This window comes from Budorcas taxicolor, chromosome 18 (assembly GCF_023091745.1).
Source record: "Budorcas taxicolor isolate Tak-1 chromosome 18, Takin1.1, whole genome shotgun sequence".
Classification (NCBI taxonomy): domain Eukaryota; kingdom Metazoa; phylum Chordata; class Mammalia; order Artiodactyla; family Bovidae; genus Budorcas; species Budorcas taxicolor.
Genome location: NC_068927.1, coordinates 6,956,548 through 6,973,667, shown reverse-complemented (window position 1 = coordinate 6,973,667; position 17,120 = coordinate 6,956,548). Strand labels below are relative to the sequence as shown.

The window sequence follows — 17,120 nt, the reverse complement described above, 5'->3', positions numbered from 1 at the left end:
GTTAAACTAGATAGCAATATCTGTAAATTCACAATTTTCATATGTAATTAGAGCTAATTTTTTTTTCCTGGACTCCAGTGGCAAGTCCTGCTCTCCTCCTGTGAGCTAGTATAGATACCATCACTTACTTCCTTTCTTTCCTTACGTATTATGTAACGTGGTGCTTTATAGTTAGTAGTTGTCCTATGAATCTCCAACATCAGATTAAATTAATAACTTAAATAGCTAAAATTAGTGGGATTCTCTATCTGTTAGATGTACTTCATTTGGTGAGAATACGAAACTTCTCTGTAATCAGAGAGCAGGAAAGACTTCGTATCTTTATTTTTAGTGTAAGAACTTCTATTCAACTTAAGCCTTTGAGCCTTGAGATACATTTTCCTTCAGATCACTAAGTTGAGTCTCAATTACTGTTTCTTTTAACTACTTGATTTTTATTTTGTAGATCATATAATGACATGGCAGGAAGCATCTGTGATGGGCAGAAAAATTGCTCTCAGCATTGTTCTTCACACAGATTAACTGCAGGTCCTACCCTTGACTTGAGTTAAAGGGGAACAGACCTGCCAGAGTCAGCAGAGACTGTCTCTGGGCGAGTAGTTGCAGGTTCAGACCCTCGCTCTCAGACTGTGGTGTGTGGTCCAGCCCCGTTGGCTTCCACGAAGTGCCTTTAGAAGTGAAGAATCTGGGGCCTCAGCGCTGCCTGTGGGATCTGCAGTTTGATAAGATTCCCATGCGGAGACTGCGGTTGCATTGGAGGAAGAAACTGATCGGGGTCAACCAAAAACAATGGCAGGTTCAACTTTTGAAAAGTCTTCTTCCTCGTCTCCACTCTGCTTCTTTATCCTCAAGTGAAACTGTCCTTATAGCACAACTAAATCACCAGTTTGATCAGATCTAGTGCAATTCTCCCCCAGTTTCTTCAAGTCTGATATAAACCAGCATAGTTTCAGTAACTGCAGACAATACCCATATAGCCCCACATTGATCAGAATTCAGGCTTTATTATTGTTGTGCAGTGTGAAGAACTGAACCTTAATTCCAAGCATACATAATTAAGTTTATAAAGAAGGATTTTGTTCCCAAAACATATCCAACATTTAAAGGGAGAAAAAGATGTTTATTTGAAGAACAGAATATACGTAGAATTGTTTGCTTCTAAAAAACCCATTTCCACCAAGCCTTAACTTCATAATTTCATACGAAGCAATGGCATTACATTACCCAATCTAAACAGTTTAGTGGGGGCAGCACTTGGCAGAATAAAAAAATAGTATATAGATGTACACGTAACTCAAAAAATATTTTTTAAATCCAACTTCCAACTTTCAATCTAAATATAGATTTTTCTCCTAATAGACTTAAATATATGATTGTTAAAACATATATAAGTGTGTAAAATATATTTTTATAAAGGGAAACTAAGGTGTATAATATCCGCTGTTGATTTCATAAAACTAAAGCAGGGAAAAAGGAGACTTTAAAAAGTTCCTCTCTTTCTGTGCAGGCTGCTACTCTGTTCTGCCTTAGGTTTACCTATTCAGGTTGGAAACTGGAATGCCATACCGGGGTGGAAACTGACCAAATACGCTGCCTTAACATCTCCTTTCAGACCTTTACTGGGAACTTAAAAAAAAAAAAAATGTGTATATCACTGGGGGCAGGGGCAGGAGTGGGGGGGGGTTTGAGAAAAACAGTTAAACCAGAGCTTATCTGAGACTTCTATTTATCCATGTGGCAGAGCAGTTACATGTCCCACCAGGGGATGCTGCGACTCAAGGGAAGGCTGACGGCTAATAAGACGCTATCACTAGAAGGGAGCAGACCCAACATCAGACTGAAAAGATTTTGGATTATGTAGCACCTCATCACTCAGATACGTACGAAACCTTTAACAGAAAATCTTCCAGGCAGCCTACAGCTTGCCTTTCTGGCCATTGTCTTTTTAATGCATACCTGGTCTATACAAGGAAGAGGGACCAGGAATGAGAAAGGTCTAATAGCCCATTTTTGCAGAAGCTATTTGAGCAGTGTGTACATGATGGAATGATTATTTTCTGATCCCCCAACCCCCGTGGAGGGCAAAAATCACAATACAATGTGGTAGCAAACGTGGCTGTCTCTCGTATTGCTAGGGACATAGCCTCCCCTATGACAATTTTGAACCATTCTTGAGAACCATCAGCCTGTAAATCATGTCCGGTCTTTCTGGGAAGATGTACCTAAGAAGGGACTATTGAGGGATGGTGAACTCACACATGTACCTCTTGCTGCTGCTACAGGCCTCATCACTCCACTTGCCCTGAGCTGACTGGGAGAAGAAGGCACAGTTTTCCCGCTTGCCACCATTAGGCTGTGCCTGGTCCCAATTGAGGAAGGAGATGGCAAGCCCATTGACGTCGACAAACTTGCCTTCTGCGACCATGTCGTTGATGCCCAGCCAAAAGTCATTGACCCCCGGCAGGCTCCTTTTACCATAGTCTCGGAGGGCGTTGATTTCATCGGAGCTTCTGGGGACAACCAGGGTCCCGCCCTTGGAAATGCAGTCTTCATTGGCTTCGTGGAAGTGCTTCGAGCCTTCAGCGGCAAGGTAGCACTTTTTGTGAAATTTTGTGCCTCGGAGACAGACTGTAAGATGTGAGATTTGACATATTAACATTCTGTGGCAGTATAATAGTCTAGAGCTGGCCCTGGCCAACAGTGGTAGATAGCTGTGGCAAGGACGATGCATAGAGATAATGGTGAGTCATTGTGTAATGAGGACTCTGTGCACAGAGTCAGACACTGTGCCAAGCATTTTACATAAATGAACCCATATCATAATCACAACTGTCCCATGATGTGGGATGCTTATGACATCTGTCCTTACATATCAGGATAGTGAAGCTTGGGGCTTCCCTGTGGCTCAGTGCTAAAGAATCTGCCTGCCAATGCAGGAGACACGTGTTTGATTCCTGGGTCCCGAAGATGCCCTGAAGGAGGAAATAGCTACCCACTCCAGTATTCTTGCCTGGAGAATCCAATGGCCAGAGGAGCCTGGTGGGCTACAGTCCATGGGGTCACAGAGTCAGGCTGGAGCAACTAAGCACACATATAATGAAGCTTTAAAGAGCTGTTAGCATATAAACAGGTGACTTGCATTGCATGGAAGATTACAGCAGGTAACTGAGCCCACAGCAGATAACAATAAGCTAAATATTGTTTATCTTATCCAGGATATAACCCAAATATAAAGACAGTTTTAAGGCATAGCATTGGAGAATCAGGCTTCAGGGCTGTACTGCCTCAGCTTAGGTGTCAGTTCTGATATTTATTATCTGTGTTAGCCTTAATTTCCCTGTGCCTTAGTTTCCTCATCTGTAAACTGAGAAGAATTATAGCAGCATCTGTCTCATAAATTATTGAAGGATTAATGTGTTGATGATGGATATGAGTCTGAGCAAGCTCCGGGAGTTGGTGATGGACAGGGAAACCTGGCGTGCTGCAGTCCATGGGGTCACAAAGAGTCAGACACGACTGAGCAATTGAACTGTGTTGATGTTTATAAAGTATCATTATAGCCCCCAACTATGGCTGAAGGGTTAACCAAGCCCTTTCCCCTTCTGCAAACTCATTTGACCTTCTTTTAACTTTCTAATTCTGTTCCCCAGGAAACTGGATAAAGGGACTTGCCAGCAGTGTAACTAGGCAACATTGCTTATGGTGAAAATGGCTCAAGACCGGTAACATAGAGCTGGGCTGGGAGCTATCAGTGTGCTGTGCTCCATCGCTCAGGTGTGTCTGACTTTTTTGTGACCCCATGGACTGCAGCCCTCCAGGATCCTCTGTCGGTGGGATTTCCTAGGCAAGAATGAGTTGCTATTTCCTTGTCCAGGGGATCTTCCTGACCCAGGGACTGAACCCATATCTTCCATGTCTCCTGCACTGTAGGTGGATTCTTTACCACTGAGCCCCCAGCCCTGGGGGCCGTAAGTAGCTGATGAAAAAGCCCTCACTTTGGTCTTCCTTGAAGGCATTAACTCTTGTAATTGGGAAGCTCTCTTCTGGGACCCCTGAAGCTCTGCCTTTGGAGTTGCTATGACAGTATCCCTCCCTGAGGATGTGAACCTTGCAAGCCAGGGGTGTTGCTGAGTCTGCCCAGCGTGGCTCTCATTTCCTCGCCCTGGGAGCTTCATGGGCTGCTGGGAGCTCTGCTCTCTGATAAAGGAACACTCACAGCTGCCCTCTGCTGGCAAGCTCTTCTCCAGAGGATCTGACCCACTCAGTGTGGCCGGAGCCAAGTCCTGCGACCCTGGGTTTAGTTCCACCTTGGCTGAGCTCTCAGTGGATTATTTTGTTGTCCTTTAGTTGCTAAGTCACGTCTGACTCTTGTGGCCCCATGGACTGTAGTCGGCCAGGCTTCTCTGTCCATGGGATCTCCCAGGCAAGAATACTGGAGTAGGTTGCCATTTCCTCCTGCAGGGGGTCTTCCTGACCCAGAGATCAAACTCTGGTCTCCTGCATTGGCAGGCGGATTCTTTACTACTGAGCTGCCTGGGGACCTAAACATCTTAGTAAACAGCTAAGGAATGCTGGTTATTTTATGTAGTTAATACTTGTTTCAATTTTGTTCCACTGCCAAATAAAGAATTATGAGGACTTCCCTGGTGGCACAGTGGTTAAGACTCTGTGCTCCCAAAGCAGGGGGAAAGAGTTCCATCCTAGGTTAGGAAACTAAAATCAGGCATCTCTCATGTCGCACAGCACAGCAAAAAAAAAAAATTAAGGATGGACTTCTAAAATGTATTATTGACATGCCTGGTTTGATTTTTATTCCACTCATTGAGAGGCGAAGGAAGTGGAAAATCAAGCTGATTTCCCAAAACATTCATCCTCCCAGCTTTTGAATCCTTTGTCCTGGACACATCTCTGCCTTGTCAATGTCTCTCTCTCTCTCCTTTTTTAAATGTCACCTAGAATGACATGTACTCTCGATGTGGTTTGAATTGCTGGCTAATCACAATTTCTTTTCCTATCTTGTTGAGGTAAGACGGGTCTCACCTGTCTGCAGGGCTTGCATTTCCTTCAGGGCGTTGACTTCTCGCCAGAGCTTTTCCACTTGAGTCTTCAGGTCTCCATCCTTCTCTGAGGATTTTTTAGAGTGGGGTGGGGTAGGATGGATAAAACAACATATGATTAAAATAAAGTGCAAAGAAAACAAAATAAGATCAAGTTTCGGAATACAGAATGTAAGCCCAGGGTGATTTTGATGAAACTGAGCCCGGAGTACATGAAAAACAATGCATGGAAGCAAGTTGTTCAGGAAGATTTGTAAGGGTTGGGTGGGGGTAATGATACTGAGAGCTGCTTCTGTGAGCTGGGGTGCCTGTCTGTCTCTCCAGCCCTATCCTGTGGGACTCACTGTCCATCACTAGACTTTAGAATGGTTGATTTTCGATGCATTCTAGAACAAGCTGCCTCATCTCAGGACCCTTTGAGTGTGTTCTTTCTGCCTGGAACACTCTTGGTCCAGGTTTTGTCCTTTTTCTTTTTCTTAAGATTTCAGTTTTATTTTTATTTTGGCCCCACAGCATGTGGGATCTTAGTTCCCCAACCAAGGATCAAACTCCCATGCTCTCCATTGGAAGCATGGAGTCTTAACCATGGGTCTGCCAGGGAACTCCCTTATCCATCATCTTATCAAGCTTAAACATCTCCTCTTCTGAGAAGACTTTCTGGGCATCCTCTCTACATCTCTCTGGCTGGTCTCTTTCCTTGAACCTTTGTTTTCCTTCCACACACTTTCTCCAGCCTACGATCATGTTTCTTTACTTAATCTTCTCTCTCTGGTTGTCCATGGTATTCCTGGTGTTTCACATGGTGCTCAGCACATCATCAATCTCATAATGTTTACTGAGTGAATAGACGATGGCATACAAAATACTTTCATGTTATTTTCACTTACTCTTCAAAGATAGTTAGGAATGGAGGAAAACGAGATTCCCACTGAAGAGTGAGAATGAACTCAGTAAGCTAAATTGGCAGGTAAGTGGTAGAACTCATACTCAGACTTAATTGGGTCTCCAAGTCCCCTGGCCTCAATACCCCTACTCAACTGATGCTCCGGGTGTAAAGGCTCTTAGCAGGGCTAAGTGATTTTCATGGAGAAATATGGAAAGGCAGTGATAAAGAGCCCTATAAAAATATTTCTGTATTAAGGACTAGCAATTTACTTAGTCTTGGATGTCCCCTGATTAGGCTAATCTTCATGGCTCTCCTTGGGTATAAGTAAGGAAGTTAGGAAATTAGTAACTTTGACTAATCAAAAATCCAGACCTGATGGGCAGTGTCTTAGAAACAGACAACTTGTGAGCTCTTCAAAAGCAGGAATTATAATAAATCTTAATACACATTTAAAAATATTAAAGGCACCATACACTGTGTGCCAGGAGCTTGATTCTTTCAGTGTTACTATGAAATAGACAATATCATTTCAGAAAAAAGAGAGGCACAGGAAACTGAATGAACCTGTCGAAGACCACCCAGCTGTAAGGTGCAGAGTTGGGAGTCGAATCTTGCTGTCTTCAAATCTGTTCCCTTTCCACCCCTCCCATCTGTTTCTGGACAGTGATCACCTTTACCTGCTTGGTCCCTAGCACGTAGCCTCGAGCAGCTAAGATGCTTAAAGCTTGATATGGCTGTTCCCGGCTGCCTCTTTGCGGGGATACCACATGGAGAATCTGTGTTCTCGTCTTGGCTGTTTTCAGGACAGGCCAGTATCCAAACATGGCAGACTCAGTTTCCCCTTAAACATGTGCTTTACAAGTCAGGTGTTTCCACATTCGGGTTAGGAAATGCCTTCTGGGGTGTCCAGGTGCGGACATCCATTCTCAAGGCATCCAATAGCTCAGCTGAGAAGCACAATAGCAAGGGTTTCCTCAACAGGACCATTCGACCCAGAATAAATATAGGGGTACATTCAGTATGCAAAGCCAGTGGCTGTTGGGGGCCAGACTTGCAAAGACTGCTAAGTTTTCCTCCAGGTTACAAGTTGTGAGCCATACAGATGTCACCCCAGTTCCTCTCAGCTTCCTGCTCCACACTGTTTAAGTAAATGGCCTCCACAAGGGAGCTGCAAACATTGTAATTAATGTGAAGACACATGGATTAATATTAGGCTCCTGGGAGACCATTATGGAAATCGTTATCCAGGTGGCTTGGAGTCTGCTTCTGTCCTTTGTGAGAAATGTGGTTGTGTTTTGTCAAAATGAATACAGGGAACAACTATTTCACTAAATAGAGATTATATTTAATTCATTACTACAACATAACTTGCATTGCTCAACCTAATCTGTTGAGGCCTGTGAAGTGACTGGCAGGGGAAACTTGGTTTTGGAGCTAAATCACTGAATTACCATTTTAAGTTTTTTTAAAGGCTCCCTTTCATTTTATTATTGTTGTTCTTCAAAAATAGGTACCAGATAAGAATGCAAAAATAATTGCTGGAAGAAATGACCAGTAAATACACGAAAAAATATCTCAACCTCATTAATAAGCAAAGAGATGCAAATTAAAAGTCTTTGGGGGTTTTGTTAAGCTGGCACAGCTTAAACTGGTGATAGGTCAGGTTGTCAAGGTGTGTGTTAGTCACTCAGTCGTGTCTGACTCTGAGACTCCCTGGGCTGTAGCCCACCAGGCTCCTCTGTCCATGGGATTTTCCAGGCAGGAACACTGGAATGAGTTGCCATTTCCTTCTCCAGGGGATCTTTCTGAACCAGGGATTGAACCTGGGTCTCCTCATTGCAGGCCGATTCTTTAACTTTTGAGCCACAAGAGAAACTCAGTGGGTGCTCTCATATACTGAAGTTGAGAACACGAGTTCATGCTACCGTTTTAAAAGACAGGTGGTGTAACTAACTTACAATTTTAGTTCTAGAGAACTATCATCACGATATTCTAGCATGGGGATCAATATCTGTGTACAAAGCAATTCACTGAGACATTGGATCAAAAAGAGATAGATTTGATGAACATAAAAGTTCACCAAGAAAGAACAGATTAAATAAGCCATAACCCATCCACACATGGAATGTTACACAGCTTTTAAAAGGGCTGAAGAAGGCCTTATATGTGAGGTTTTCCAAGAGTTAACAGATAAAATCAATTAATTTGTCTGCCAAGTACTTTAGACAACCAACAATTATTTTGTTAAAAGTAGGGCTTCCTGGGTGGCAGAGTAGTAAAGAATCCACCTGCCAAGTGGGAGACTCAGGTTTGATTTCTAGGTTGAGAAGATCCCCTGGAAAAGGAAATGGCAACCCACTCCAGTATTCTTGCTTGGAAAATCCCATGGACAGAGGAGCCTGGTGGGGCTACAGTCCATGGGGTCCCAAAGAGTCAGACACGACTTAGCAACTGAACAGCAACAAATCAATTTTTAATTGGACATTAAAGAAAACTCTGGGAATATTATCTCTTAGCAGTTAATCATGGTTAATTCTATGGAAAGAATTGAGAGAGAAAAAAAATGACTCTTGCTTTTGATTTCATAAGATTTGGTATTATTTCCAGGCAGTTTAAAAGAACTGTTTAACAGGTTTAGGCTAATGGCTTCACATATTGTAGAATCTACTTTCTTGGATCTCACAGCAAAAAATGAGCAAAACTGCTTTGGAAGGATGTTATCTAGGATTGGACCCAGTCAGTTAAAAAGCAAACAAAAGCATGTGTGTGCACTTGTGTATGTGTGCCTTGGAGGATAGAACATAATGCCCAGAACTGCAGTTATTTCAGAAACACCCACAGAGAACACACACACGCATTCACATACTCACACCCCTCCCCACAGCCCTGCTGGGTGGTCACCAGCTGACCACTCCTTCGTGGCAAAGAGGTGCTGGCGGCAAAACACGCCTCATCACCCAGCAGAAATGCCACCTCCCTCCCCTTCCTTTCCCTGCCTTCGTCTTCCACAAGATACTTCATCGCTCATGAGGGATATTTTCATCTCTCTTTAAAGGAGGTAACAGAGAAGTGTAGTATTTCATTAGGAAAAAAAAAAAAATTCTATTTAAGAGGGATGGGCTGGGGTGGGCCATGGGAGGGGAGTTCAGAAGGGAGGGGACATACGTATACCTGGCTGGTTCATGGTGATGTGTGGCAGAGGCCAGCACAGTTATAAAGCAATTATCAAAAAAAAAAAAAAAAAAAACCCAAGAAAGAAAGAAACCTTATATCAGACCTAAAGTTGGGCACTTCATAATCTCAAAAACATGGCACAACAAGAGAAGCTCCTTCTCACCAGCCAGCCATTCCTGTTGTGTTAAACAAGACTTCAGCTTTGCTGGTATTATTGTTTGTGTGTTGCTGCTAATGAACTGAAATTGATGAGGAAATAGTGTCAATATTTACCTTGAAATATCCTATGAAAATACCTCAGAATGAGATACACCTCACACCACGCCTTTCTCGATGAGGTAGTTTTGATTTAGCTTCAGTGTGTTGCGTGTACATTGCCATTATCTCTGTCCCTTGCAAGATTTTTCCTCTCTCTTAGACCAATTCAGGGCTTCCCTGGTGGCTCAGTGGTAAAGAATCTGCCTGCAAAGCAGGAGACCCTGGTTCGATCCCTGAGACAGGAAGATCCCCTGGAGAAGGAAATGGCAAGCCACTCCAGTATTCTGGCCTGGAGAATCCCAAGGACAGAGGAGCCTGGTGGGCTACAGGCCATGCGGTCATAAAGAGTTGGACACAACTGAGCGACTGACACTTTCACTTTTTCAACCCAGTTCAAGCCACCCCACATTGGGATTGCTTGGAGATTGTTTTGCATTAACGTATTTCCAAATGCTGTATGACTTGTGTGTTGAAATATTTTTAAGTGAAAGACATAATACTTCTCTATGACATGAAGAAGCTTAAACATATGATACAGACTGTCCTTATATTCCCAGGGATATGGAAATATAGCTATTGACGGAAGCCACATTACCAATAGCTCTATCCTCTGCTACACATTGAATAGGATTATAATTGTCTTACAGATCAGTTTGAACAGCTGTATAATATCTATGAGACAGTATACTCTATTAATCGATTTGTTCTCCTTGATCCCTCATTCCAAATAGCAGACGTTGTATCCAGGTTGTCACACTCTAATGAGCATTCTCTTGCCTAAGCTCACCTGATGAAGGATATACAATACAGAAAGTCTTTTTGCAAGAGCCTTTTTTATCCTACGAAACCAGAATCCTAACATATGATTCCTTTAAATGTCAAACAGTCCCAGAGAATTAAGAGGTCACTGGGTCCCCTGAAAATGCCATATCTGCATGAAGACGTGGTAACTGCCGCCAGAGATGGTCTCCTGGGGGAGTCTGGAAATGGATGTTGTCCAGCTCCTAACCCACCCTGAGCAAGCCTAGAGTTCTGCTGGATGGAGGCACCCTGTTACCTTTCACTCGGCGTTTGCTGTGCTTCCTGGCTTTGAACTTGGACGCGTGGCAGCTGGTCTGGTCCAGGAGCAAGATGATAACCAGGACGTAAATTACAAGTCCATTCTTTGCCATGGCTGTGGGGCGAGTCTGACAGCCACCGTGCCAGCGCCTCTGGAGTACTAAGGGCAGAGTAGACTTCACAGCCACATCTTGCCCTGAGATGCCTGGGGCCAGCTTTATAAAAGCGTGCTGTGCAGCTTGGCTGGGATCCTGCTGACGGAATGTTTGAGTGCCTCTGCTGGCTGCAGCATAAGGTGGCCCCTGTTCTCACGTCTCATTTAGGCATTAAAAAAAAAATTTCCTGCGAAGAAAAATTTTCCTACTTGACTTGCCTTTTCAGAGCATATCAGGGTTTATAAAGGGACTGAAAAGTGTTGTCTTTCTTTTCTTTCCTTTTTTTTCAATCTAAAGTCCAGGAAGCTTGGGGTCTCTCTGTGAAGACTCTGATGAAGTCTTTGGTTTGGAGCTCTGAAGTTCACTTAATATTCTGAGAAGTGCATTCAATGACATACACGTCTAGGAAAGTTAGTGTGTGGGAGTATGTGCATGTTATGCCAGAGCACCACCTGTGCGTCTACACACACTCATGCATCTGTCTGCACAGCTCATATGGAGCTTGGGAAGGGTTTATTCACACGGAGTCATGGAGATGGTCAAAGGGCCTCCTGTTAGGATTTTGTGGGTTTAGCAAGAGTTAAATTCTTGGGGAAACACACCTTAGAAAGAAGACAGTGAATTTTTTCCATAAAAATTAATGTAAAATAGCAACCATCACTATCTCACAGGTCTTCACCAGCTAACACTGTATTCCTTTGAAATTATCTCAAACACTTAAAAAACACTTTGAAAGGAAATACAGAAATAACAGAGAAATATAGTGAAAGACTTGCTGTAATTATTCTTACCTGGACAATAAATGGGCTTTAGGAAAAGTACTGAGAACCAGGGACTTCCCAGGTGGTAAAGAATCCTCCTGCCAAGCAGTAGACTTGGATTCAATCCCTGGGTCGGGAAGATCCCCTGGAGGAGGAAATGGCAAGCCACTCCAGTATCCTTGCCTGGGAAATCCCATGGACAGAGGAGCCTGGCAGGCTACAGTCCATGAGGTCGCAGAGAGTCAGACACGACTTAGTGACCAAACAACAGTAGCAACAACTGAGAACCAGGCCGACTCTTATGGCAAAATAAGGAACTTCCAGGAGTGTGTCCAAGGTAGACCCTGGGGAAGGACCTCCATCCTGACCAACTTACATCACTATCTGGATGACCAGGTCCGGATGGAGGGCAGGGTTTGTAGATTTTGGAAGGTCCCAAGGACCAAACTCATTGTATCTTTTTTTTTCTTTTGGAGACAAACAGGAAGAATCAAGGGGTGATTAATTTCTTCTGAATCTTAGTGAGCAAAGCCAGCCTAATCCATCTTGATTTCCCTCCTGCTATAGCCACCTTGTAGACTGCCTACAATATTGACGTCGAAGTCAGACCAGTGACGTAGGAAAGTCTAACGTAATGTAACGTATGAAATGAAAAATAATGTGTGAGTTTAAAAATAAAGATTTTATTTATAATGTAAACTCGTACTGATGTGGGCAATCTATATATAGGCCATTGAGAGCATCTTGGACACAAACTTGAGCTGGGTTCCTATTTTACTCTCAACCGTTTAGCAGCTGTGTGCTCTTAGGCAAGTTACTGCACCTCTCTGAATCTTTTCTCATCTTAATAATGGGTTAGCTAGGGATGCTAACTTTACAGGGTTGTTGGAAAGAGCAACAAAGTTATGACAATAAGCATTCAGTGTGAAGTCCAGTGCTTAATAATAATAGCAATGATGATAATAGTAATAATACCTGCAATTTCCTTAACATAATTTATAATAGTACAGCAGTGCCAGGTGTTTGTAGTCTTCACAGCAAGCCCATGGTATAAACATTCTCTGCATTTTACAAATGACTGAAACTGAGCCTCAGAAAGTTGAAGTGGGTTTGGTCAGCGTCACTCAGGTCCCAAGAGTGGGACTTGATTTAAAATCTAGGTCTAATTGACCCAGAAGATACTTCTTTTGACCTGGGAAACATGTGTTTTGATTTGAAAAGGGAAAGAGGATCAATGTTTTACAACTATCTTGTGATTGATGCAAAAGCTTTCTGCCAGCTTCTCAAATCCTTTACTCTGAGAAGAGATTTCAAGTTACAGACAGTGGTGGATAGCTAATGAGCCCTCTCAGATCTTTGGTCTGTCCTGTGCTAAAGCTAGGCTTATCTTAAAAAAAAAAAAAAATCTGTATTGTTTTAAGCTGTTTTCCCTTTCTAGGAAGGCCTCTGAAAGCCCCTGCTTGCTTCTAAAATTAGCAAGCTATTTTTAGCGCAGTTTTTTTTTCATAAATCAGGTTTATTTTTTATCATCCATCTTTTATTTTAATTGAAATATAGTTACTTTACAATTCTGTGTTAGTTTCAAGTGTACAGCGAGTGGTTCAGTTATACACGTTAGTTAGCGTTAGTCACTCAGTCGTGTCTGACTCTTTGTGATCCCCATGGATTGTAGCCCACCAGGCTTCTCTTGTCATGGGATTCTCCAGGCAAGGATACTGGAGTGGGTTGCCATTCCCTTCTCCAGGGGATCTTCCCAACCCAGGGATCGAACCCAGGTCTCTAGCATTGCAGGCACATTCTTTACCATCTGAGTCCCCAGAGAAGCCCTCAGTAAATGTACATATATTCTTTTTCAGATTCTTTTCCATTATAGGTTATTACAAGGTTCTGAGTATAGTTTCCTTTGCTATACAGTAGTAATGGTAGTTATCTATTTTATATAGCATAGTATGTGTATGTTAATCCCGAAGTCCTAACTTATCTCCTTTTCCCTTTGATAACTCTAAGTTTGTTTTCTATGTCCGTGAGTCTCTTTCTGTTTTGTTCATTATATCTGGAGCAGTTTTCAATTTACAGAAAAATTGAGCAGAGAGTATTGAGAATTCCCATAGATCTCCTCTTCCCACCCTGCCCCACAACCCCAGTTTCTCTTATTATTACTGCCTTGCGTGTGTGTGTGTGGTATGGTTCCTCTGCCCATGGGATTCTCCAGGCAAGAATACTGGAGTGTGTTGCCATGCCCTCCTCTAGGGGATCTTCCCAAACCAGGGATCGAACCCATGTCTCATTATATCTCTCGCTTTGGCAGATAGGTTCTTTACACTAGAGCCAATTGGGAAGCTCATGTTATTGACTGAAGTCTGTAGTTATATTAGGATTCACTTTCCCACTTGGAGAGTCCTGTGGGTTTGGGCAAATAGTGTAGAATGTTGCAGCCACCAGTACAGTAGCATGGAGGACAGCTTCGTGAAAGCGCACAGTTTTTGTTCTAATTAAATGTTCGGGTATTCACCCTCACTGCTGTTGCCTGAGACTGCTTAGGACTCCCTCCTGTCTGCCCTGATCTGCACACTCTCCTGAGACGGCCGAGTTCCTTCTCCAGGCTTCAGACTCCGTCTGGGACTCTCCACTCTGACCTCTCCACCGGGAACTCCTCCTTCAGCCTCTCAGCTCCACTGCTCATGCGATGCTTCCAGCTGGATCTCAGAAGACACCTTAAACTCATGATGCTTTAAATGCAGTTCTGCATTCTTCCCCTGCTCATGTCCTGTGGTTCTGTAAATGAAAATTCACTTTCATTTATTCATTTTTCTGTGTGTGCTGCACCTCATGGCTTGCAGGATCTCAGTTCTCAGATCAGAGATTGAACCCAAGCCACCGCTATAAAACTGCCAAGTCTTCTTCACCCCTGGGCCACCAGGGGATTCCCCCATGAATTTTAAAAGGTCCCATTCTTCCTGAGCCCCCCATATCAGAGTTAGCGTTCCATCGTGCGCCAGTTCCGAAACCTGGGTGCCATCTGGGAGCCATTGGCAGTCACCATCGCCCTCCCCACCCCTCTCCACAGCCTGGCCATCAGCACACGCCGCTGTGGTTCCTGCCTCCGGATGCCTTTGTCATCTCGCCTGCCATCATCCCGCCCCGAGTCACTGAGAGCCCCCACGCGAGCCCGCCTCATCCCTGAGATGGAGCTGGGCTCCCACCCCACTCACAGGAGCTGGCCACAGGTCACCGATATGATCGCCACTCTCCTGCTGAAAACGCTCCGCATCTTTCTACGGAAGCTTAGACTTCTCGCTGTGGTTTCCAAGGCCCTCTTACCTGGCAAGAACTTACCTGGTTCTTCCTGCTGACTTTCTCCAGGCATCGAGACCTTTTTTCAGCCTTGACTCATTTTCGATTCCTCCATCGTCCCCACCATTCCTTTCCACATGTTTTTTTTCCTGCCACCCTGTCTCATCCCTAGGGCTTCCCAGGTGGCTCAGTGGGTAAAGAACCCACCTGCCAAGGCAGAGATGGGGGTTCAATCCCAGGGTTGGGAAGACCCCCTGGAGAAGGGCATGGCAACGCATGCCAGTATTCTGGCCTGGAGATTCGCATGGACAGATGAGCCTGGCGGGCTATAGTCCATGGGGTCACAAAGAATTGGACGTGAATGAAGCCGCTGAGCATACACGTACACGTGCGTACCATCCCTTCCCAGACTTGACATGTGCCCAGATCGGTAACGTTTAGCGTATGGCTTCCTGTTTTCAGGTCTGAACTCCCAGACACGTCTTCTCCAACTGCACAGTCTAGGAAGGTCCTGCCCTGTTTACTCCACCAAAGGACTCTGCTTCCTTTATAGCCCTTATCACACTTTGGGGCTTCTTTCTAAATGTTTTTACTTCGTTGATCTCCTGCAGGATGTTAGTCTCACCAGCTAGGCTGTAAGCTCCCAGAGGGCTGGGGCTGGGTCGAATTAACTCGACTTTGCACATGGCGTAGTATATGACACGTAGTATTTGCTCAATAAAACATTTACTCATGTGGGGCAGGACGGTTTTGCTTTGTTTCCCTGCCTTCCCACCTCTCCTCTGAGGCTCCAATAGCAAGCCACTTGACCCAGGAAACAGCATCTCAACTCATGGAAGAGCAAAGAGCCCGAGGCTCTTATTTGGAGGAATAACACCTGGAGTCACGCTAGGAAACCACCCGTCTCAGCACTGGGGACGTTGCAGGTGCTTGGCCCTGAGACCAGACAGGGATGGGAACTTTCCTTTCCTCCTGGAGAGACGCCTGGTCCAGGGAAAAACAGTGGAAACTCAATGTCTGCACAATCGGCTGGAAGAGGGGGGAGGGTAGAAGTAGAGGGAGAGTCGGATCTGAGGGTATTCTCAAGGTAAGGATTTTTGTCCCTACCCCCAGTGTGATTCACATCAGACATGGCCCACCCCTTGAGGTGATCCCCCACCCCCCAAGACTGCCAAAGGAAAAGCAGGAAGAGAAATGACAGTGATCTGGAAAGAAGCCCGTCGTGAGCCACACACACATCAAAGTAACCGGGTGGGCGGGGTGGGCGGGGCGGACGGGGAATCTGGCCCTCCCCGACCCGGCCCTAGGGAAAGACGGGCCTCGCTGGGTTTTCCTGGAGGCCGAACAATCGCTCTTTTATAGAGCAGCATGTTGTCATCAGCTTGTCCTCTGGGCTGCACCTGGGCCTCTGAAAGGGCTATTTAAGAAAAAGCCGACATTTACAGCCAGGGAATAGGAGCTATAAAAATATTGCCTTTAGTCCCAAAATGTTTGGTGAGGATTTTAAAACTGTCACCAGGGTTTTATTTTCTTTATTAAGTTGCTGTTTACAATAGGTCCCCTGGTCACCCAGTGTCACTGGTGTGTTGCTATTTTAAACTCACTTCAGGCTGTTTTTCCGAGGATTAGATTCTAGCAAATGTCCATCTGGCCCCGTTGCTGTTTGCTGTTCATCCTCAAGGGGGAACACACGCGAGGGCTGCATTCAGAACCTGGGGCAACATTCAGGGGGAAGTGATGGAATGAACATGGAAATCGCAGGAGCAAGGCTGAGCTGTTTGGAGGGAAGACTGGTGATGGTAGATGTGCAAGCCGCCTTCTTCCCATGCAGGGCTCCTAGCTGCAGCTGTGAACCATGGGCCTGGAATTTGAAGAGAAGGCTGGGGACAGCTCTGGAGACAGTAAAGGCTCCAGCATTGAACAGAGATAAAGAGCAAGGGCGCTAATAGTTTTGGGGTCAAACCTTCAGATCTGGGACTTCCCTGGGGGTCCAGCAGATAAGACTCTGTGCATCCGCTGTAGGGACACAAGTTTGATTCCTGGTCGGGGAACCAAGATCCCACAGGCCGCCTGGTGCGACCAAAAAAAAAAAATTCATATAAGTTATTAGTTCCATGACAACAGTCAGACTTTGTCAACTCTCTGAACCTTGGTTTCTTTCTTGTGGAATGGTTGAGAAAACCAGAGCGTGTGTATAAAACATAGAAGCCACAACTTATCACAACAGGTGATGGATGAAAGAGCTTCCCTCACTCACCTCATACAGATGCTTGAGGCACCAGCCCTGTCCCACCCCCAGCCCTACAGATTTGGTCCCATTGGTTCTTGCCAGGACATACTTCTATCTAAGGGCTTCTACACACTTTATACTTACCTTGTATTTGTCTCCCCGACCCGTGTTATCTCGGACAAGGGTCCTGTCCTATTCCCTTCCAATTTCCTAGACCAGCGCTGTCCGATACAAGTGTTCAGCGGC

The 17,120-nt window shown here is 44.7% G+C and overlaps 1 protein-coding gene across 1 annotated transcript; it reads right to left on the bottom strand.

Moving 5' to 3' along the window:
- Nucleotides 1-2,233: 2,233 nt before the first annotated feature.
- On the bottom strand, nt 2,234-10,547 carry CLEC3A (C-type lectin domain family 3 member A). Its single transcript, XM_052656957.1, has 3 exons — nt 10,433-10,547; nt 5,041-5,124; nt 2,234-2,628 (listed from the first exon to the last, which is right to left on the bottom strand). Exons 1-3 carry the CDS (start codon nt 10,545-10,547, stop codon nt 2,234-2,236), a joined length of 594 nt encoding a protein of 197 aa, XP_052512917.1.
- Between the last annotated feature and the right edge of the window lie 6,573 nt (nt 10,548-17,120).